Here is a 23628-nt window from a genome sequence, read left to right on the forward strand (position 1 = left end):
TATCCTGAGCTTACGAGACACATACGCAAGATGAGAAAGTAACGCGCTCCTGGTTATTTCTGGAGACTGTGATTACAAAGAGCTCCATCCTGTCACTCCCACCCCTGTGACACGCCTACTCTGAAGGAACAGCATTGCAGGAGGAGGGAAGGGCAAGCGTGAGGCTGTGAGTTAGCAGGGCGGCCGTGTGGCTGCAGCTCAGGATGGAGCCCTGGTGGAGAACGTGGATGTCACCCGAGGGTGCCGGAAGCCTCACGAGGTTGGAGGTGGCGTCGTGACCTCTTGAGAAGTTCCGCTGCTGGAAAAATGTGTTCCGTTTGGGTCAACCTCCCCAGTTTTTCACATGATCGGGGCCTGGGGACAATCATCTTTTCCCCCACGTTCAAGCTCCGGAAGCTCCTCCCGTAGCCCCCGGGGAAATCAAACCCCATCTCAGCCATTCTCGAAGATGTCCGCCCGCTCCCACCCTCATGGTTCTGAGCATGTGGCCCTGACCCTCCCCTCAGGTCTGAGCCCTGCACGTGCCAACCTGCAGCAGACGGGGACACTCCATTCTCTTGTGCCCACTTGCATGCAAGTAGTTCAAGGCCAAGGGAGCTTCCGGGCCTTCAAACCCGTCCCCCACGCTCTCACGCCGAGTACGAGAGCCCTCTCCATCGCCCCCGGCCCTTTCTGATGCAAGCCTACCGCTGGCCAGTCCTAACTGAACTTCAACCGCTTTGTCATAAAACAACCCTTTCAAGCCCTAATGGAAAGAGCGACAGTGAGGATGTTGTCCGTTTCACATCAGTTGAACAGGCAGCCTTCACCCTTCACACTCCCTCGGAGGTGAACCCAGAATCCAGACTCTCTCTCCAGGACAAAAAAGAAGAAATCTACATAAAGGCTCCTTCCCCCACCCAAGAAACTAACGCAATTTACCCAACAGGGGACTCCGTGGTGTGGCCATTTGTCCTCAAAACCCAACTTTCAAAGCAAAGCAGGGTAGAAAAAGTATTATTAATGATGGGGAAGCAAAGCTAAGCAGACAGGCTAAGATTCCAGGTTGTGAAAGAGAACTTCAATGGAAAGGAAGACCACGCCCCTCAGCTGCGAAGGACACCCACCCCACTGGCTCGCCCCACGTCTGATGTCTCAGAGATAAAAGGAGAGAGGAAGGGGTGCCAAGCAGATGCCCCACTGCGTGCGGGGACTGGGCTAGGCCTGCGAGGATGCTATCTCACCCCTGCCCAGCAAGTGGGATGTTTGGATTTCGTGACAGAGCTGCGATGAGCTTGCAGTCAGGGCTGGCACCCCAGGAACAGACAGATCCCTTCCCCGGAGCCCTCAGTCCCAGCCCAGGGGGAACAAGAGGGGACTGCGAGGACGGCCAGGACCTATCACCTACCCGGGTGTGCAGCTGGCCTGGCTCCTCCCACTTCTACTAAGTCAGCCAACGCCCCTGACCCCCAACATCCGGGAGAACATCCAGCTTGAAATAAAAGACACGGTTAAATGCAGCCTGGCTTTGCTCCAACAGCACAGCGATGTCCGTTGTTTCTCCAAACCTTTGTGTACCCAGCCACCACCTCCCCCAATCTGCGACTCCCCCTGGGATGCTGGAAGAGCTAACAAGACAAGGGCATCCTGGTCTCGAGATCTGTTGAAAAAAGGGGGCCTGAAGAAAACGAGAAGGGGGCCCAGACTGCAGTCAGGAGGCAGCGCAGAGCTGTGAAAGCGCACGGCCTTCGAAGTGAGAGTGGTCTGGGTCAGGGTCCCCGTGAGGCCACTCACTAGCTGTGTGCCCTGGGTGACCGGCTTACCCGTGCTGCCTTAGTACCGTCACCTGGAAAATGGAGCTACACACACACACACACACACACACTCTCTCTCTCTCTCTCTCTCTCTCTCCCCCCTTTTCTCCGCTGGCTTCTTTGGAAATTCGAATGTCTGCTACTCCATCCGCACGCTGGGTCCCCGGTCCAGGGCACCGTTGCCTCTTGTGTGGATGACCGCGTGTTCTCCTCACTGGTCTCCCGTCGGCACCTGTCCCTGGCCTGCCAGCTTCTCCCATTCTGTCTCCTCGCCTTCTCCATTCCAGCTGCACCAGCCTCTATTCTGATCTCTGAGCCTGCCAAGACCCATCCCTGCCACAGGGCCTTTGCACTTGCCATCTGTCTCCTCTGCCTGTTCTGCTCATCCCATTTTCCCAGGCCTGGCTTCTTGTCAGGTCTCAGCTCAAACATCCTCCCCTCAGAGCTCCTCCTGTGCAGTTGTCCCCAGCACAGGCCTGGCCACTTGCCATCAGAGTCCCCTGGGTACCTTTCCTTCAGAGGCCTTACCCCTTTCTGAAATCACCTCATCGGTTCACTTCTCTGTGTCCCCCAGCTACAAGGGGAGCTCTCTGAGGTGGGACCACATCTGACTCAGTAACCTCTGCATCCCCAGCACTGGGCCCAGAGCAGATGCTCCAAAAATACCGGTGGATGATGATTTGCTACACAATGGCACTTAGTGTGACCGACAGGAGCTGTGGGGTCACAGCTAAGAGCACAGACCTGGGAGCTGGTGGCTCTGGGCACAGCCCAGCTCTTTCCAGATGTGTGACTCTGCATAAGTCACTCAACCTCCCTATGCTTCCTTCTTTCCATTCAAAAAAGGAGAAAGACAATCACAGGGTCCACTTGCGAGACAATTATGAGAATTAACGCACAGAAACCCAGATCAAACAGTGTCTGGGCCAGGGGAAAATGTCAGGAATCCCTACCTCCGCAGGCCCATTGCCGGAAGAGGCAGGCCAGCCAGCTGCAGGCTTTTGAGAAGAACAGCCAGCACCGCAGGTCTGAGTGCAGGGGACTGTGTCTCTGTCGGCCACATCCCTGGGAAGAGCTTCTGCCCCGCTCAAGTGGCCAGGCCCTGCTACGACCCACGCCCAGAGAGGTGTGGAAACGGCCAAGGGCCAAGGACGAAGCCAAAGGTCACTGTTGAAAGTGCTTTTCTGCCAGGCTTCCCTGGTGGCACAGTGGTTAAGAATCCACCGGCCAATGCAGGGGACATGGGTTCGAGCCCTGGTCCGGGAAGTTCCCACGTGCTGTGGAGCAACTAAGCTCGTGAGCCAGAACTACTGAGGCTGCGCTCTAGAGCCCGCGAGCCACAACTACTGAGCCCACGTGCCACAACTACTGAAGCCCGCGCGCCTAGAGCCCGTGCTCCGCAACAAGAGAAGCCACCGCAATGAGAAGCCCGTGCACTGCAACGAAGAGTAGGCCCCGCTCGCTGCAACTAGAGAAAGCCCGCACGCAGCAACGAAAACCCAACGCAGCCAAAAATAAAATAAAGAAAATAAATAAATTTTTAAAAAAAAGAGAAAGAAAAGCACTTCTGCCCCTGGCCTCAAGTGGGGTGACAACAGGAAGACTAGCAAGGAAAAAGGAGGTATCACAAAACGAACAGATGTTTGCCAACGACCTCACCAGGAACCAGGAAAAGTGGGAAGAAGCGCAGGATGGGGGCGGGGGCGGGGTGAGGGTGCGAGGAAGGCTCGGAAAGCAAGGTGGGCTGGAGGGGGCTGGGAGAGGCAGGGGGGAACACCGTCCATCTGTAGTTGGCACATAAAATCCAGTCACGCATCACCACATGGGGCTTTATTATAATCAGGCCGCAGGATTTACGGTCGCTCCCTCCCCCTTCCGGATCTCTGCGCGGAAGGCTGACAGCAGAGACTGTTAGCAGTTGCAAGCAGCTTTTCAGGACCTCCCCCGACTTGGAGCCCTTTATCTGGAGGTGAGGGTCTTGGTTGTGGGGAGATAAAACACACTGTCCCCCTCCCTCGAGAACGGTACAGGGAACGGAGGGCTTCGCCGAAAAGAAAGGTTGGGGGGGGGGCGCTGGTGAACAGAACAACCCTCTCTGTCCACACCCCTCCTGCTGCCTTCCTGCGGAGCCTGAGAAAATCCAGGGCTTGGGGGGCCGGCTGGTCCCCGGCAGTGGGGATGGGGAAATTGGGAAGCTTCAGGAACCATGTGCAGAGGGGCGGGCGTGGGGGAGCAGCAGGTGAAAAGGAACAGCTCGGGGACCGGGGAGGGGACCGTGTATGTGATACAGGTAAGAAAAGGAACAAAAAAGGGCAAAAGGAGGCTCAGGAGATGAGTTCTGCGGGGATCCGCCTGACGACACAGGACTCAGCGGGGCGTGAAATCAGCTCAGGCGTGCACAGCTTCTTGGTCCCCATCCGATCTATTTGCTGCAACTACTGGCTCCCTCCTCCTAGCTCCGAGGCCTCCTTTGTGTGAGGGGCGGCAGGACCCTGGACAGCAGCCCCCTAAGAGGCAGGGCCTGTTGGGGACAGTCTGTCTGGGATGCTCTCAACACCAGAACCTAGGCCCGGGCACCCAGGGGACGCTGGGGGCAGGCAGGGGCAGCCCTCTACCTTGCGACCAGGGCATGCTATCTCTGCAAAGCCTCCCCTCGCTGTGCTCCAGAACATTCTGCACCCAGGGCCCACTTCTATTACTGTGACATCTCAGCTACCCCCGAACAGCCTCACCCGTCCTCCTAGCAGCCCGGGAGCTTCTGGGGAAGCGGTATGTGTTGGGCCCATCTTGGTCGCCCCAGCTCAGTGGCTGGAATCCAGCTGGTGCTCAGGGCTGAGTCAGAGACCATCCACTTCACCTTATGCTGCTGAATTAGGACGAGGGTCAGAGAAACGGTGACTCGGGCGGCTTCTCACTGAACTCACACAAAGGCCTTCTGCCTATGTTACAGACGCAGGAACAGCCTCGGAGAAGGCTGGTGGCTTTGCCCAGTCACTGGGCTAGGCGGGGACAAGGCAGACAGTGACTTCCCCAGGTTCCCGGGAGCTGTAAGCCTCACGTACGGAGGACCCAAAGTGCTTAGTGCAGGGCCGGGCATGGAGGAAATGCTGCTTTTGCCTGTGGATTCGCTCAGCACCTACTGACTGCTCTCCCACCAGACGCCGGGCACCTTCCTGGGTGCCGGGGCACAGCAGTGCACAAGCAGATGAGGTACCCGCCCTGCGGGATGGACGTCTAGTGAGGGAGTCAGACAGACAGACACTGAGGAAGGGAACCCATAATGACACACTTCTGGGAAGCAATAAGCCTTTAAAACAAAGTTTAAGGGTGAGGGGAGGGGGTGGGTGTAAATCAGCACCCATGGAGGCAGCCACGGTTACGCGATGGATGGCGCCACATTCTGATGCTTAAACAACGATGGAGAACAAACGTGCCGATGTCACCAAGCTCTACTATGTGCCGGGGCTTGGGACACAAGGACAAGGATGGCCCAGCCCTACTCTTCACAGGTAAAGAGAGACAGAGAGGCACAGAAACCCTTCTTCCTGCATTCCTTCACTCCTTCAACTCATATTCCTGAGCTACCCCACGCCCGGGGCCCTACGGGATGCTTGCGCCCAGCAGTGAGCGAGACAGCCACTCCCCGGCCACTCCCTGCCCTCGCGTGGTTCACTGTCTGGCAGCGTCGGATGTTAAACAAGTAAAACAAACGAATAAACAGGATAAACACAAACTGTGACGAGTGTCACAGAAGAAAACAACAGAGAGAAGGGAGGGAAGCACTGGGACACCTGCAAAAGAGTGTGGCCACAGGGCAGCGGCCCCCCGGGGAGGCGCCATACTTAGTGGTCCCGCCAAAGCTAGGAGAGGCCTCTGCTGGATCTGTTTCCAGGGCCGTCGCTCCTGGCAAGTCTGTGCTTTAAAGGAGGACTTGCTTTTGGCCGAAAAACATTAGTCATGTCCAAGTTTAGTGACTGAAGTTGAAACCAAGGTCGCTGATAATTTGGGGGTGATGGCTACTTAAGAAGAAACCGTGACTATATAAAGACAATTCTTCTTGATGGAAGCATAAGCACGGTGGAAGAGAACGCTAATCCAATCTGTGGACAAAAATAACTCAACAGGGGCTAGTGAGGGGCTTTTGAAAGATTTATATCAGTGGTCAGTAGGTAACCCCAATGGCTAAGGGATGCTTTCGGGGGCCTCAGAAAGCAGAGACTGAAGAATTTTCCTTCCTGACTGAAACAAGGCTTCTAGACCAGGGGTTCCCAAATGCCTTGTAGTGACTTGGGCCAGTCCTGAGGAGGTTTTACCGATCCAAGATGAACTGGGAAATGCAGACAGCCTAGGGAGGTTTATGGACAGGGAGGTCTATTCAGTTAAAGGACTGTTCTTTAATCTGAGAATTCCGCATCCCCACCCCCATTCTTTTATGAGGACAATGGAGAGGGTATACAGGAGATGTATTTCTTTTAATCCTTATTTTAATCAACCGGCAACCCTACGTTAAGATGGAGGTACGGAGGAGGGATATTACCGATGGGCAAGATCTTAATATCTGGGTAAGGGTGTTCTTCAAAGCTTTTCTAAAGGTCTTTGCTTCTAGGATGGAGTCGTGGTCCCCTAAGTGGTTCTCAGTTGACGGCTGCACTGCCCCCTAGAGGGCATCTGGCATACAGGGAAGGGGTATCTTAGATCGTCACAATTACAGGGGCACTCCTGACATTCAGTGGGCAGGGTCAGCAAAATGTCTTACAATTTGCAGAACAGTCCCGACAGGGAAGAACTGCGCTGCCCTGAGTGCCAGGAGCGCCCCCTCCTCACCCCAGTGTGAAGCATCAGCTGAGGGTTGGGTCCCCGCCTCCCTTCCCTTTCCTGCCTTTGCAGCCACTGGGCACCAGAGGGCGCCATACCATCCCAGGGACCCCGGAGAATAAACCTCTCCAACAGCCCTGCTCATCCGTCCCGGCGGATGTATCGATACGACCCAGAAGGCTATTTTCTCTTGCTCTGTTCCGAATCCCTGTTAACAGATTCTAGTGGGTTTTTAAATTTTTCCTTTCACAACCTATACTTGATAAGCCAAGACAGTTGGCTACCTTATGTTGTATCCAGAATTTTTATGCTCTATTTTTTTTAAGGACATTTTACGTGCCTATAAAATTCAAGAGATGGGGACCCACCAGTCTCAGGATGAATACAGAACTTTAAAAGAAATACCTGATAGACAATTTAGTGCTGCCCCCTAGCCCTCTGTCCTTCCCCTGCCTGCTGCCCCAGGACATCCTGATCTCAGGCCCAGCTCTTACCTGTTTCTGGCTCCATCCTGTCCTTTCCGGCCGGCTCTGCTGGTGCATCTTGGAGCTCTTTCTTGTGTGGGGCTGGGCTGGAAAAGATGCCCACCGGAGCCCACTCCAGATACAGGGGGACGTGGTGGAACTGCAGAGACGGGGCGGGGGAGGGACTCAGTCCACGACACAGACAAAGAGCCCGAGGCTCCGAGTGCAGAACTCCATGTGCTGCATGATCCCCTTGCTGCAGCATCTGCTGTCATTGAACACATCTGCATCCCCCGGTGCTTTCTCTAGTCAAGGGTGTGAACAGGGAGCGGGACGGGGGAGCAGAATCACTGATACAGGGCAGCCCTCCTGGAGGAAGTGCAACAGGGCCGCCGGACACCAACCATGCTTTCTCTCCCTCCACTCACAGGCAGTGAGGATACACATACGTACATGCAGAGAGGTTTTTTTTTAAAGAAGGATAAACAAGACACTGACAAACAGTCAGCAAAGCATTAAAGTCCTTGATAAAGAGAAGCTACTTGCAGTGGGCTGAATGGTGGCCCTTCAAATGATATGTCCACATTCCAACTCCCAGAAGCTATGACTGTGGACTTATTTGGAAAAAAGGCCTCTGCAAATGTCATTAAATAAAAGATCCTGAGATGAGATCATTCTGGATTATCTGGGTGGGCCCTAAATCCAGTCACAAGCGTCCATGTAAGAGAAGAGCAGAGGGAAGATTTGAGATGGAGAAAAGGCCATGTGGACAGAGGCAGAGACTGGAGTGATGCGGCCACAAGCCAAGGGACACGTGGAGCTACCAGGCACCGGAAGAGGCAAGGAAAGATCCCTCCCCCCACCCACAAGAGCCTTTGAAGGGAGAATGGCCCTTGGACACCTTGATTTTAGACTTCAGACCCCCAGAACTGTGAGAGAATACATTTCTCTTTTTTTAAGCCACTAAACTGGTAGTAACTTGTTATGGCAGCCACAGAAAGGAATACACTGACACATGTAACTTTTTCTTCCTTATGACCAAAAATCAGGAGGTAGCCCACCTACAGAATTGACTTTCAACTAATTGTAGGTATAAGATATCCAAAGCGCCGAGGATGATGGTTCAAAGTCATGGGGGAATAGAAAGCTGAGGAAAGCCAGAATCGGCAGGGAACCGAGGCAGGCTTTCCGGAGGATGTTTTGAGCCTGCCCCTCACACTGCCCCGTCCAGAGGTGCTCCCAGGGGCGGGATGACATTCACAATCCCGACAGACATGGCTGGTTTCCAGCAAGTGCTCGCACGTGCCAGGTCTATGCCAAGACTGTCTGCCCGTCAGCTCCCTCTGTCCTCTCCCTGAAGCGGGGCTCGGGCGACCCTACCTTGGAGTAGGCCAGGTGTCGGAAGGCCTTGCGGGCCTCCAGCGGCTCCAGGAACTCCACGATGGCCGTGATGCCGCCCTCTGGCAGCAGCACGCGACCCAGGCTGCCGAAGCGGCCAAAGGTCTCCTGCAGCTCGGCCGCCAGGGTGCCGGCCGGGAGGTTCTTCACCAGGATCACGGTCTTGCTTCGCTCAGCAGCGGCCTGCAGGGAGGGGACAGCTCACGTGGGACGATGGAAAGGAGGGTCACTGACCCCCGACGCCAGTACTGATCGGTGGGTGACTCTGGACCAGGCGGCCATGTGGGGCCTCGGGTACCAGGCCCTCAGGAAGCAGGTCTAGGAGACCCCACCCTCTTGGGCACGCCACCCTGTGGATGAGAGGCGGCTCCGAGGAGTGGATGAGGGAGAGGGCTCTGGAACTGGACCCCCCAGGTCAAATCCCGGCCCCTCCACTACTGAGCCGAGGCAAATTCTGACAGCACCCGACCACAGCCCTCGCTGGACCTTCCAGGACACTCCAGCCCAGGGCCGGGATCTGCATCTCTGTGCTAGGAGTCTTTTCACGGATCTGCAGAACGCCTGACGCCACAAGTCAGAAGTTAACACCCCGTGGGAGCTGCCCGTAGCTCTCAGGAGTTGGCGTGTCACCTGTCCTTTGGGTGGGACAACTCCGAGTCGGGCGGTGTCCCCCGGGGAAGGTGCCAGCCCACTGTTCTACCAGTGGCACTGGGACGAGCATGCCCTTTGCTGGTCTCCCCCCTCCCCTCGTCCCTTCTCGCCAGTGTTTTCCGTCCAGTGAACTACTTGCGCTTGAATCTTTGTCTCAGTCGGCTTTTGGAAGAACCCAGACCAAGACACCAGATATACGGCCTTGAGAAATGCACCTGAAATGTATTCAGCCCCTCACCTGACACGAGGACACGGCACCTACTTCATGGGTCGTCCCAGGAAAGGGGTCAATCAAAGGGGTTGACGTAAGCACGCTGCTTAGCAATTGCTAACGTTAGCAATTATTTTATTATTAAAGCATGCTGGATGGAGAATAAAAGAGCCAAAAAAAATTAATGGGAGGATTCCAGGCATAGGGCACATCTGGGTATGAGTCTCCACCTGGCCACCAATCTAATTTGAAACCTTGGGTCAAGTGCTTTTCTTCCCTCTGGGCCTCAGTTTTCTTTCTTTTTCTTTTAAATTTTATTTTACGTTGCAGTATAGTTAATTTACAGTGTTGTGTTAGTTTCAGATGTTCAGCAGTGATTCATTTATACATATACATATATCCATTCTTTTTCACATTCTTTTCCCACATAGGTTATTACAGAATATTGAGTGGGGTTCCCTGTGCTATACAGTAGATCCTTGCTGATTATCTATTTTATATATAGTGATGTGTATTTGTTAATCCCAAACTCCTAATTTATCCCTCTCCCTCACATTTAACCTTTGGTAACCGTAAGTTTGTTTTCTGTGTCTGTGAGTCTGTTTCTGTTTTGTAAATAAGTTTTTTCTTTTTTAGATTCCACATATAAGTGATATATTTGTCTTTCTCTGTCTGACTTACTTCACTTAGCATGACAATCTCTAGGTCCATCCATGATGCTGCAAATGGCACTATTTCATTCTTTTTACGGCTGAGTAGTATCCCATTGTGTGTGTGTGTGTGTGTGTGTGTGTGTATCACGTCTTCTTTATCCACTCCTCTGTGGATGGACACCTGGGTTGCTTCCGTGTCTTGGCTACTGTGAACAGAGCTGCACTGAACACTGGGGTGCGTGCATCCTAACTGTCCTTTTAAGGTGAAACTCTTAAGGTTTGGTGAGGCTGAGGAAACAGCAGTTTGGGGGTCAGAAGCCCTGAGATTGAGTCCAGGCCCCTGCCACAGACTCACTGTCTGATCTTTAAGTCCCCACCCCACTCTCTGGGCCTCAGGTTCCCAGTCTGTAAGACGAAGGGGAGGGTGTCAGATGCTCTCAGCGGGACCTCCAAGGCTTTCATCATCCAGACACCTAAGAACTTCTACCTGCTAAGAAATAAGCACGTGGAGGAACCTTCCCCTATGTGATTCAAGAAAGGTCTCGATCCCGAAACAGATAAGAGGTGCTCTTAGTAAGGTGCTAGGTCGGGGAACAGGATGCTTAGGGGCCCCCCGACCTGTGTGGAGAAACTCTTGCTTATGGCCCCCGAGGGACACCGTCCAGGTCCGATGGGCCAATGGGCCACGAGTCTGAGCTGATGACCTTTCTTTCTCTCTTAAGGACAGCTGCAAAGTTAATGCTAATCATCTTTGAAAGGCCTGACCCTCCCACCCGTCCACACATCCGCTGATGTGAGACTCCACCCCCAGCTCTCCAGGGGCGGGGGTGGGGGGGTAGGGCTGAGCTCTGAGCGGCTCACTGCCCAGCGGGCACTCACCTGGCTGAAGGAGTCCAGACTGACCCCATTGTCGAGGAGGAAGCGCCGCACCTCTTGGACGAGCTGGGTCTCTCCCAGGGCCACGCGCACGGCCACGCTGCCCTTGGTCTCCTGTGGGAGGGAAAGGGAAGATGCCCTGTTGGCTGTCGGGCAGGTGACAGGTCGGCTGTCCCATCTCCCAACAGCCCGAGGAGGAGGCTTGCACGGAGCTGGACCCCGCGGATGGCCCCCGCGGATGCTCCCCCCGTGGATACCCACTCTGGCTTGATGGCTCTGGCTTCCGCATCTGTCAGGGTGAATCAAGAACCCCACGCCTCCCCTCCAGCTTCCCCTCCCCCATCTCCCGCCTGCTCCCTCCCCTCCAGTCATATGTACGGGACTCATGCCAAGTTCATTCCCACCTGAGGGCTTCTGTGTGCTCACCTCTGCCCTCCATTCAATTTCTGCTAGAATGTCGCACCCCTGAGCAGCCTGCCTCCTGCCTCACTCTCACACCCTCTCCCCTTACTCAGCTTAAGCCTTCTTCAAGCCATCACGCCAACATGTGGCACCTTTGTTAATGAGCTGTGTCTTCCTCTGCTGGAAGGCTCTAGAAGAGCAGGACTGTTTCCCTTTAGGGCCCCGCTCTCTTCCCAGTGCTCAGAGCACTGGTGGGATCTGAACCAGCTGCAGCCCCTCCTGACTGGCTGAGGTCCAGAGCTGTGTGGCCAACACAGTGCCCACGAGCTCAGCCACTGGGCACCTGAAACGCGGCGCGTCCGAACCCAGCGTAAGACACGCACTGAATTTTAAACACTCAGTGAGGGGAAAGAAAGCAGTGCAAGACAGCCTGTCACTTTTTTATATTGTGGATGATGAACTAATAATATCTTGGCCGTATCGAATTAATAGAATAGATTCTATTCTGAAAAATTAACTTTGAAAATTAACTTTGCCTGTTCCTTTTTGCTTTTTAAAAATGTGGCCCCTTGGACATTTACAATTCTGTGTGGAGCTCGTATTCTATTTCTGGGGGACAGCGCTGACCTTCAGCATGGGGCAGGGGCAGTAAATGACGATGGCCAGCGAGTTTATGGACCAAATCTATGGATATCCTTTGCCTGCTGGCTGAAAAACACACTCCCAGGTTTTGCCAAAGATGAACTTGGCCACGGCCTAACTGGAGACACAGCATTTAAAGGAAGGTATGTGATCTGGAGAAGCCAAATGGACGGAGGGGAAGGTTGGGAGGAACAAGGTCAGACTTGGAAGAAGGGGACGGTCAGAGACCTACGACCTACCCCGTGCTCATCTCAAAGACCTGGGCTGGCTGGGCCCAGAAGTGGGTGGGACCACCTCTGGGGAGTGGTTCAGAGCAAGGGCAGTGGATTCGGGTTGACCTGGGTCACCCCACCTCTGCCTGTTTCCAGGCGTGTGACCCTGGGCAAGTGCCTTTGTGCCCCTGGGCCTCTAGTTCTTCATCTGGGAAGTGGGGCGAGAGGAGCACCGCACGCTAAGTGCTCATCGTCAGTTCCTTTCTGCAACGTGGCTCCACACTCGCCCACGAGAAGCCAGGGCAGGGTGGATGCTGCCATGGGGGAGGCCCCAGAGAACAAGCTGGTGGACAACCCCAGCCCGATCCCACCCCCTCCCCTGCCCAGAGCTGGGGGCACATCAGACAGGGCGCCCACTCACATGGTCAAATACTTGACTCTTGGTGGCACTGTACTTCTGGGCGATGGCGTCGGCCACTGCATTCGGGCCCATGAACAGCGTGTTCCAGTTGTGAGAGCTGAGTCAGAGGCAGAACAGAGAGGTCAGACCGTGGCTGAATGGGGGCAATTGTTTTCAGATGCAAAGCCTGTAAGAAACACGCTTGTGGGCCTGCCTTCCTAAGTCCCCGAGGCCTCCTCTCCCCCATCTTACTTGGCATGGGCCAAATACCAGGGCCTGAAGACAACAAAAGCCACGATGATATTAATAAGCCCTAACGTCTGTCAAGCGCTTACTCAGCACCAGGGACCAAGCACTTTGCTTACATTGACTCAATCCTTATGACACCACAAAAGTGAGGCACCACTGATTCTTCCCATTTTGCAGATGAGGGAACTGAGGCTCAGCAAAGTTATGGATGAGGCGCTAAAGCCACCACGAGGAGTCAGGGTACCCTGGCAGCTAGGCAAAGAGGGGCGAGGGCAGCCAAAGCCTGGGTCAGAGGCAGGTATGGACCTGGAGCTGTTGGCTTTATCTTTTGACTCTTTCTTCTTCTTGTAAGACGATGATCCTGGGGCGTCTGCGTCCTCGCTGGCCTCCTTCTTGATGGTGGATGGTAACACGTGGAGCATCCTGCCCTGAAGGAGGACGAGGGGAAGGGGGTAAAGACAGGAAGGGGGCAGGCGTTTCTACATCCTGCCCCGGGTATGTCGGCCTCTCCACGAGGGGGCTGGACCCAGCACTGAGACCCTTGTCGCAAGACCGGGGCCTCGGGCAGGATGCCCACAAGGCCGCCCTGAACCCAGAACAGGGGCCTGGCCATGTGGCACAGGGGCCTGACTTTGTGACGGGAGACACCTGACAAAGCTTCACAGAGGATGCTGATCGGTTTGTAAGTGACACCTGCAGGGCTCCCCACCCGACTCTGTCCCTGTGAGGGTGTGAGCTCCACGCGGGCAGGAGCCAGGTTCAGCCTGCAGTCACAGGGGATCAATAAATCATGAATGAATGAACGAACGAACGAACAGGAAAGGGAGGCGAGGCAGCCTGGGGCTTCGGCTTGTGTGCTAAGCACGATATTTGGAAGAAAGAAGCGTTTCTTATATTCTACTGTGGCCATTTCAATGACTGGGTCAAAACTCTTTCTTTCCTTACTCCTTCCGCTTCCAAGTGGTATTCTGAGAGAGCATGTTCATTTAATCCACAGACACTTTTTAAGGGCCCACTATGGGCCAGGTGCTCCTCTAGGAGCTAACGACAGATCCGTGAACAGGACAGAGCGGACCCTGCCCCTGGAGGCAGCTCGGATCAGGAGGCGGCTTCACGTGCATCAGGTGTGCTTCCCTAGAAGCGTGGGTGTGGTTTCGTGCCTGCGCACACGCGCACACGCCCACAGCCTCTCCCCATCACCTGGGCCCGGCAGCCGCCCGCCACCCCACGGGCCATCACCTGGAACACCTGCCCATCCACCTCCGCGTAGGCCTTCACGGCGTGCTCCGGGAACATGAAGGTGACAAAGGCAAAGCCCTTGGGCTTCTTGGTCAGGCTGTCGATGGGGTAATGCAGCTCAGACAGGGGACCTGAGGGTAGGAAGGGCGTCAGTGTCCTGCAGGCCAGAGCTGGGTGAGAAAACTCTGGGCACTAGTCAAGCTATGGGTTTTAACCAGGGAGAGCGTGGAGCTGCTGCCGCCGCTTGGCCCAGGACAGAAGGTGGCAAGGGGCTGCCGTGAGACCCCCTCATGGGTCAGGGTGTCCTTCCACAACCCGTCGTGTGTCTATTCTGAGAGCAGAGGTGTCTGGCCTGGACCCTCCTGCATCACATACTATACGTGTGGCCTCGGGCAAGCCACAGGGTTTTACGGGCCTCAGGCTTCTCATCTGTAAAATGGTATCGTTAAGAATACCCAGCTCGGAGGACGGCGGGGAGGGTTAAACGCACTAATACGTGTCATGTACTAAACAGTGCCTGCTGGTGACGTAGGGCCACAGAAGTGTCTGCTGGGATATTATTATGATGCTCACATTAAAGTATACACCTTCCACTCTGAACACCAGGGTGTGACCAAGTCCTCCTTCCCGGGCTTTATCTTCCCGGATGGATACTTCGAGTCTATTGATGACTCCCTCTCCAGTGCCCGGCCCTGCCACGTAAACCAGGGCACCAGCCTGTGCGGGAAGATCTGGCGACAGGACAGCAGGACACAGGCCAGGAGGTGACACCAATTTGCCTGATCGCAGAATCCTACTCAGGGCCTCCTTGTCCAGAAGACAAGCACTCGACCGAGCTCGGATCCCCTGCAACCCACAACTGGTCTCCGAAGAGAAGCGGGGAGACGCTCCAGGGGATCTTAAAAGCATGTAGACCTCACCCTGCCATTCTGAGCCCTAACTTCCTTCCCTTCAACAACCACGACCTTACAAACAAGCACAGCTCCATGTGCCAAGGTGAACTACAGGCCTTCAAGTCTGTGTCCTGCAAAATAATGCTAGCAACCACGACAACAATGAAAATGGCCCTCACTAGCAAACGCATCCGGATGCTCGGTCTGGAGAGCAAGACTATTTAGACAAGAGAGTTCAGACTGGGGAGCACTTCATATCAACACACACAGTGAGTGGGCTTCCAAGAGCAGAGCAAGGGTTCAGATACCAGGGACATCTCAGAAAACTGTACCCAAACTCCGTCAGTTCTGAGTTTAGTGAGTGAAAGCTAAGGGAGTCTGGGTTCAGACCACGAAAGGTGCCTGTGATGCCATCTAGGACTTCGAGTTCTGCTGTCTACATACTGTTTGAATCTTCACAGCAGCTCAGAGATGGTGAGGCCCATTTTATGGATGAGAAAACTGAGGCCAGAGGGGGCCGTCATTAGCCCAAGGTCAAGAGCTGCAGGAGGCACATGGGGACTCTGACCACCCGCTGCAGGTGCCTGTGGTGAGCCGGAGGCCATGCCCCTACCGTATCTGGAGAAGAGCTTCTCCAGGTCTTCCTCAGAGCTGGTGTAGGGCAGGTTTCGCACAAAGAGCCTCCCAGAGTCGGCCAGGTCCTCTTCCTCTTCATGCTCCCCGAGTGTCCGGCCTTGCCAGGGTTTGGTGCTATTCTCTGGGGGCACCTTGGCTGCGGGGACGTTCTTTTCCCTAAACACCTCGATGTAGCGTCCACCTGCACAAGGAGAGGCAGTCAGGGCCCCGGGGGAGGCCCGGAACCTGCCAGCTTCCAGACTCTGTTGCTGCCTTCCGGAAGCCATGGTGAAGGTGGCTGGTGACAGCACCAGACACCAGGCTCTGTTAACCAGGGTGGCGGCCCCAGCCAAAGCCAGGCCTCAATCTCACTTATCCTGCGAGCTCGGCTTTAGCTCGGGGGCAGCCTGCCTGGGCCGCCTGGCCCATGGGGCTGCATCCTCCCAATTCCAGGGCACGGCCCCTGGCACTGCCCTGGGAATCATCTCATGTGACAGCCCAACCCTGAAGAGCCACCTTGTGCTGCTGCTGAACTGCGTCCATGCATTGCCCCGGGCACCTGATTAGACCATGACCACCACCATCACCTCCACATGCACACAGTAGGTGCTCAATAAATACCTACCACCTGACTTGCTAGCAAGACTGCTTAGGTTTCTCCTCTTCCCTAACAGAACTTGTGTCTTCACAAGGGGTCAGTGGCTGGACCTGAATCACCTGTCCATACCAGGGACAGGCCAAAGAGCACGTCCTCGGATATCTTGTTCAGGTGACCTCCCAGCTCCAGACCCTGTACTTGCTGTTCCCTGTACTTGCTGTTCCCTGTACCGGAACGGCCCCGCCCCACAAAGCCAGAGCTGGCTCCCTTTACCCCTCTGGCTTTTGTGCCAGTGTCGCCGGCTTAGTGTGGCCCAAGCTGACATGATCCTGTTTAAAATGCGCCTCCTCCAATCCTGGCCCTCTCCTGCATCTGTCCACAGCACGGCCCCTCTGGTTACCGCCTGTCTCTCCCCTCTTGATGTCAGTTTCCTCTACAGGAAACTTAGCCTAATCTCTGCCCCAGGAGGGCGGGGACTTTGGTCTGTTCTGCTCACGGCTGTATCCTCCGTGCCCAGGGCAGTGCCCGGCAGGCACGCAGCAGGCCCTCAATATAACCTTACAGAGCAACTGAATGAACGAACCCCTGCCACCACGTGGCGTGGGGCCGCCCAGCATCCTTACCCATGTATTCCCTGTTGCATTTCAGAGCTTTCCTCACTTCCTCTTCACTGCTGAAATCCACAAAGACGTACCCTGAGAAAGGACCACGACAAAGGTAAGGTCTGCAGGCCCTGCAGACAATCGTGGGAGTCACGGAGGAACACCCACACTGTGCTAGGTGTTTGGGGGAATCTGAGCAGAAAGGGGGGGGGGAACCTGTACTTTTCACCCAATCTCCAAAATACAGACACTCCCTGATGCCCCCCAGGTAAATTTCCCTTTGTAGGCAGCGTTCAGAAATGGGAGGGCCTTGGCCTGCCTCCCAGCCTCACCCTGTCCTGACCAGTGCCTGCTCTTTGACCTTCTCTGGACAAATGCCTGTGGTTGCGGTGCTGCAACCCAGCTTGGCACCAAGGGGCCACCTCCACAGTGACTGCCCGTCAGTGCCCGCGGCCCTGACTTGCACAGACAAGCATGTGGAGTCTTCCCTAAACACGAGAGACCTCGCCTCCCCACTTTTCTAGGAGTTAAGGGACGTGCGCACGGACACACAGCTAACGCGTGGCAGTGCCGTAACCTGCGCCAAAGCCTGTGGGTTTTGGTCTCTATCACAAGACCCTCCCCTGGGGGACTGCAAAAGCCCCCACACAGCCCACCTGTCCTTGGGCCCTGCCCCTGGACCCTTCCCTCACCAGCCAGGGGACCATCCTGAATCTGATCACGGCCTCCCCTTGCTTTGAGCCCCCGGTGGGCCCCTGCATCTGGGCTGAAGGCCGCAGTCATTACTGAGCCCCCAGGCCTGGGGGCTGGGCCCTGCCTGCACAGGTGAAAACCTCATACTAGGCTGCCAGCGGCAGGGAACAAGAGGCAGACCCCTGTCCTGAGCACTTTCACCACATCCACAGAAGCGGGGACCACAAATAGGAAAAAAAGTAGCTGCCCTCCAAACATCTCCACGGTTCAACTGCCCCAACCTTCCAGCTCTAGCATCTGCCTCTCCAGCCCCCTCGAAACAGCCCAGACCTTACCTGTTTTGTTTCCATGGGCATTTCTCACTATTCGAATGGCCACCGGTTTCAGGGGTGCCAGGAATTCCATGACATTTTTCTGTGAGGAGAAGAAAAGTTTTTTCCCAAAAGTGCAAACCGAATAAAGAAACATGGGTCAAATTTCTGAATTCAGAAAGGACACCAAAGTGTTTCATCTTCTGTAGTCTCTTTCCTCTAAATTATACACGTTTTCTCCATCGTAAATTAAAACCGCCTTGGAAAAGAAAATTTTTTTTAAGTTGGAGAAGAGACAAGGAGTATAAATATAGAATAGTAATGGCACCATTAGTATTTTAAGGTATTGCTTCTGATCTTTTTTTTCCCAACTACGTTTTTACTTAATTGGGGTTAAATCCAGCCTTCTTCACGTCTCATCAAAGCATGATTATTTGCCCATGTTACTTCACGGGGATGATACACATAGAGTACTGTTGTAGATGGTTCCCAATTTTCTTAACTACTTCTCTATTTTTTGGACATGAGGGTGATTTAAACTCGTTTTTAAAAATGCACAAACACACAGAGTACAAAATTTAGCAAATGCTGAAAAGCCCCAAGAAGAAAACAAAAATGGTCCTAACTGCAAGGCCCAGATCACCTTGATGGCCCTCCAGACAGGGCCAAGTGTTCCCTGATGGGGGGGGGGGGGGGACTTTCCCCAGCTGAGACCCACTAATTTAACCACTTCTCTAGTGATATAGCGTAGAGATTGTTTCCAGTTTTTTGTTTTTATAAATAAAATGACACAAATTAATACATTAATTTATAAATAAAATAAGAATTAGAAAATGCGGCAATGAACATTCTTGCACTGACCTCTTGGTGTACCTGGATGATTCGCCTGTAGTGCAAATTCCCAGCAAGGTAACTGCTAGGTCAAAGGTACGTACGTATATTTTAAATTCTGACTGATGCTTCCAGATTGCCTTCCAAAAGGCTTCACCGCAAACTTCCCCCAACAGTGCGTGAAACAATTTATTACTGAACTTTTTCTGCAAAAATGTAACCTTCCTGTTTTGATCTGTATTTCTTTAATTGTGAGTGAACTCAGGCATTATTTCCCAGCCATCTGAATTCTTTCTCTTAGAAGACCTCCTATCTTTTGTCCACTTTTCTATTGGGTCATACGTAAGTCCCAATATCTACTTACCTATTTGTAAATGAAAGAAGCAGGTTTTGTCCGTCTGCTGTTTCTCTTTTGACTTTATGACAAAAAGTTGCCTTAGAGAAGTTTTAAATGTTATCTAGTCAATTAATCCATCTTTTTCTTATGACTACCAAGTTCTGCAAACTGCTTAGAAAGGCATTCTTTTGTTTTTTTTAATTGAAGTATAGTTGATTTACAATGTTGTGTTAGTTTCTGGTGTACAGAAAAGTAATTCACTTATATATATGTATGTGTATATGCATATATGTGTGTACATACACGTATATATGTGTATGTATACATATGCTTTTTCACATTCTTTTCCATTACGGTTTATTACAGGATACGGAATACAGAAAGGCATTCTTCATTCCAAGATTACAAGTAAATTCAATGCTTTCTCCTAGAACTTTTATTGTCTCAGTTTTTTATCTTAAATCCTCGATGCATCTGAAATTTAGCTTGCTATGAGGAGTAAGGCGGGGCTCCACCTTTTTTTTTTTTCTTCACAAAAGTTAACTGGTTGTCCCATTACTATTTATAGAAAAATCTCTCTTCTCTTCATTGATATGAGACACCCTATCCTAAATTAGATGCTTATACATAAGTGAGTCTATTTCTGAATTCGATTCTATTCCATTAACCTGTCAACAGCTTCACCTGAACCAAACTGTTTTAATTACTGTAGCTTTAAAACATGTTTCAACATCTTGCAGGGGAAGGGTCTATTCCCACAGGATGTTCCCAGCTGTTCTCCGGGATCCCACCCCCACCCCCCCAATCCTGACGAAACTCTGTGATCCCACTGAATTTACTCATTTATTCACTAATTAGGGAGGAACTGGCATTTTTACTTTCTAAGAATGTATGGCTTTACATTTATGTAAGCATTCTTTTAAATCCCTCAGCGGAATTGAACATTTTCTTTATATAGAACCTATAAAACTTTTATTAGAATACCTATAAAGCCCCCAATACATAATTTTCATTAGAATATCTAGAAATAGACTGTCTTTTCGTTTCTTCCTTCCCTTCCTTCCTTCCTTTTTTTCTTTCTCTTTCATACAAGTAATCTTTTTTTCCATTACATTTTGTTACCGTTTGTGGAAAGAAGTGACCATTTTTTGTGTATTTATTTGCAAAAGTCCATCTAATGTCCCCCGTCCCCACTGAAGCACATGATTTTCTGCATGGTTGGTAGTGACAGAACTCTGACTCTAAATTAGCAGACAATTCAGATAGTCCAGTAGAACCCAAATGCTTGTTACTCCGAAATCCGATTAAGTTTTATTTAAAAAAATAATTAGCAAATATACAGACTCAAAAGAAGTGAGTACTTTGAGAAAAAAAGAGCATAAAATATAATCAGGCACTTTGCAAAAGAGGATACACACATGATATACAAACGTGAATGATTGACCTCACTAATAATTGAAAATATAAATCAAAATGAGATACCATTTTGACCTGTCACGTTGATAAAGATTAATACCCAGGGTTCACAAAACTGTGCACTCTCATTCTCTGCTAAGGGAGTATAAACCGGCCAGGCTTCCAGAGGGCAACTGGCGCTCTGTATCAAAGCCTTAAAAATGTACTGAATACATGGATGTGCTTAATGCAGTACTCATCTGCAGCAGGGGATGGCAAACGATAGCCCACAGGCCAAATATTGCCCACAGCCTGCAAGCTAATAGTTTTTACATTTTCCAAGGATTATCAAAAAAAAAAAAAAAGTGCAATAGCCCATATAGCTCACAAAGCCTAAAATATGCACTAAATGATGTTGATAGAAAAACATCTGTTGACCTCTGATCTCAAGAAATGCGCTGACTGCATTATTATTCAAATCAGCAGAAGACTGGAAACAATCCCCATGTCTCAATTTAGGAGGTTGGGTGAGCGTAACACAGTGTGTCCAGAGTAAAGAATAGCACGCAACGTGAAAAATGATGCTGTAGCAAAATATTCAATATTCAAAGATATTTATGACATAATGTGATGAGGGAGGAAAAGAGTTTCAAAATAGTTCCTACTGTAGGATTGCTTTTTAAAAAGAAAAGACACAGGACTTCCCTGGTGGTGCAGTGATTAAGAATCTGCCTGCCAACGTAGGGGACACAGGTCAAGCCCTGGTCCGGGAAGATCCCACATGCCGCGGAGCAACTAAGCCCGTGCGCTACAACTACTGAGCCTGCACTCTAGAGCCCGCGAGTCACGACTACTGAGCCCGCGTGCCACAACTACTGAAGTCCACGTGCCTAGAGCCCATGCTCCACAACAAGAGAAGCCACCGCAATTAGAAGCCCGTGCACCGCCATGAAGAGTAGCCCCCGCTCGCCGCAACTAGAGAAAGCCCAGGCGCAGTAATGAAGACCCAGCGCAACCAAAGATAATTTAATTAATTAATTTTAAAAAAAAAAGAAAAACACAGGTGAACGTTTCTATACAAAGAAAAAGATGTCTAAGAAGATATACTCAGAATTTATTACTGGTTGTCAGTGTATGGGATATAGACGTGGGGGATTGAGGGGAGCTTGCTCCAGTTTGCCTGGGACAGTCTTTACTCCTATAGTAATCAGACCTGTAGGTAATTAGCTCTGCATCCTGGTACCCCATCTGGTTAGCACTTCTCTCTCAACACAGTTTGGTTGGCAATTTATAGTGATAGGTAATTTTTACTTCTTGTTATTTAGCTACATTAAAAAACATTTCCTATGCTGAACTTCTACTACTTTCATGAGGAGGGAAATTGACAAAGTGTTCTCTCCTGTGTAGACCCAGAGTCAGCAAACTACAGTACGCAGGCCAAACGTGGCCCACTGCCTGCTTCTGTAAATAAAGTTTTACTGGCACACAGCCAGGCCTATTTGGCCACCTCTCACCTCGGGCTGCCTCCGTGCTACGACAGCAGGGTTAAGTAGTCGTAACACAGACCATACTGATCACAAAGCCTTGAGTATTTACTAGCTGGTCCTTTTTAAATTTTTTAGCAGAAGAAGTATGCCCACCCCTAGCATAGATGACTGGTGACTGAGACCAGTCCTTCTTGGTCTCAATATAGGCGGCCCTGTTTCCCGACAGTGACGATGCCCAAGATCCTATGTATCAGTCTTTCTGGCCCCCAGTTCCCTCCAGCTGAAGTCCTCATCTGATCCTGAAGCTCCCGTGCAGCAGAGGCTCCTGGGACCCTCACCCTTGTCTCCTGCTCCCCGGGGGCTCCTCACCCCGTCCCATTACTGGCGCGTACCTCTGTGACGTTGAACGGGGCTCCCCGCAGCTTCACGGTGTGGGTGGTGGAGCGTTCCTTCTGGTTGGCTGGTGTCTCGGTCTGAGTGACGGCAAAGAACAGAAACGGCCACAGTGAGCTCCCTGGTGCAGCCGCAGGAGGTGCCGACCTGGGCATCGCAGTGAACGCTGCAAGGCCCCTGGCGCCAGGGCCAGCTGGCAATGCCGGAAGCGTGGTGCCTGCCAAGGACGCGGAGTCTGGCCAGAGCCTGCGGTAGGCGGTGCCAACCCTCCATGTGCCCCTGAGATGACGGGGGAAACCACAGGCCGGCTCGCTGGGGGTCTGCTCACAGGGGTGCCAGGCCACATGGAGGGGCAGAGCCTGGGAAGGAGCCCTGAGGTACGGTGACATTTGCTACCATTTATTTAGGGCGTATTCTGTGCCAGATGTTGTGCAAAGCACTTAGCAGACACAGCTGTCCTCTTGAATCTTTAAAACAATCTTACAGGGTTTGGGATGTCTTCTGTAGTTTTAGAATCGAAACAGCTCTGAGAAACCTAATCTTTTGGTTAATTCGTTTGGTAACAAAACCTGCCCTGACTTAGACTCATTTGCCGGCAAAGCCCACTCTGAGCTGTTACGTCACAATTTAGGGTTTACGTCTATCCCAAGTAGATGAGCAATCATTTCTAGCTTCACTGCAGAAATAGTCCTGTGCTTTTATGGACCCGTATAAGTTATGGGGTACCTCCCTGAAACCTGGAGCTTCTGATTTCCAGTGCACACCCAGGTGCAGGGGTTTTGGAAACTGGACACAGAGACCAGTGCTCTGCTGAGCATCACCTGAGATGATGAAGATCAGAGGCCCAAAGAGAAGCGCCTCACCCCATCCCATGGCTACTCCACATCAGGGCTGGGATTTGAACCCATGGCTCCCTGACTTAGCCACACTCGACTACCTCTTTAGAATCTCTAGGAGAAAAGGACAGGAGGTGGCAATTAGAAGGGAAAGAGAATGAACGGAGGGAGAGGGGGAAGGAGAAAGAGGAGGAGGGAGATGAAGGAATGAAGACCCAAAGGATGTGTGAAGCTGCCCTAAGCAGAGTGGACCCCCGGGTGGAAGACAGGGCGGCCATCCCCAGAGGAAGCACCCACGTTTATGACCTAGACTCCAGAGCCCAGCAGACCTGGGTCTGGGTGCTGACCCCACCGCTTCCCAGCCGAAACCTTGAGCGAGTCACTTCCTTTCTCTGGGCCTCAGTTTCCTCACCTGTAAAAGAGGACAAGAATCCCCATCCCCCAAGATTCCCATGAGGTTCAACGACAAATGACATGCCAGGTACTGAACCTCACATGTAGTAAGTGTTCAATTAATTTCATCCATTATTGTTGATTACGGACTCACACCTGTCTACCTTGCTAGTAACTACGAAGTACAATATGCTTGGGATACTTTTTCCGCTCATTTACGCCCCCCTCCCCCCCAAGTC

At 52.2% G+C, this 23628-nt stretch overlaps 1 protein-coding gene across 2 annotated transcripts in view; it reads right to left on the reverse strand.

The window, feature by feature from the left end:
• RBM19 (RNA binding motif protein 19) overlaps nucleotides 1-23628 on the reverse strand; it is a 123663-nt gene that overhangs the window by 94692 nt on the left and 5343 nt on the right. For both annotated transcript variants that reach the window (XR_003793353.1, XM_029222045.1), the window contains exons 7-16: nucleotides 22160-22240; nucleotides 17742-17820; nucleotides 16735-16806; nucleotides 15512-15715; nucleotides 14006-14136; nucleotides 13073-13194; nucleotides 12539-12635; nucleotides 10865-10975; nucleotides 8453-8653; nucleotides 7103-7232 (exon numbers count right to left, since the gene is read on the reverse strand). Coding sequence is in view for 1 of the 2 variants with exons in the window: in XM_029222045.1 (XP_029077878.1) it covers nucleotides 7103-7232; nucleotides 8453-8653; nucleotides 10865-10975; nucleotides 12539-12635; nucleotides 13073-13194; nucleotides 14006-14136; nucleotides 15512-15715; nucleotides 16735-16806; nucleotides 17742-17820; nucleotides 22160-22240 (1228 nt within the window). In the remaining variant the exon portion in view is untranslated. The remainder of the gene's footprint in view (nucleotides 1-7102; nucleotides 7233-8452; nucleotides 8654-10864; nucleotides 10976-12538; nucleotides 12636-13072; nucleotides 13195-14005; nucleotides 14137-15511; nucleotides 15716-16734; nucleotides 16807-17741; nucleotides 17821-22159; nucleotides 22241-23628) is intronic.

This window comes from Monodon monoceros, unplaced genomic scaffold (genome assembly GCF_005190385.1).
Source record: "Monodon monoceros isolate NGI ecotype Baffin Bay Population unplaced genomic scaffold, NGI_Narwhal_1 Super_Scaffold_1, whole genome shotgun sequence".
NCBI classification, from domain to species: domain Eukaryota; kingdom Metazoa; phylum Chordata; class Mammalia; order Artiodactyla; family Monodontidae; genus Monodon; species Monodon monoceros.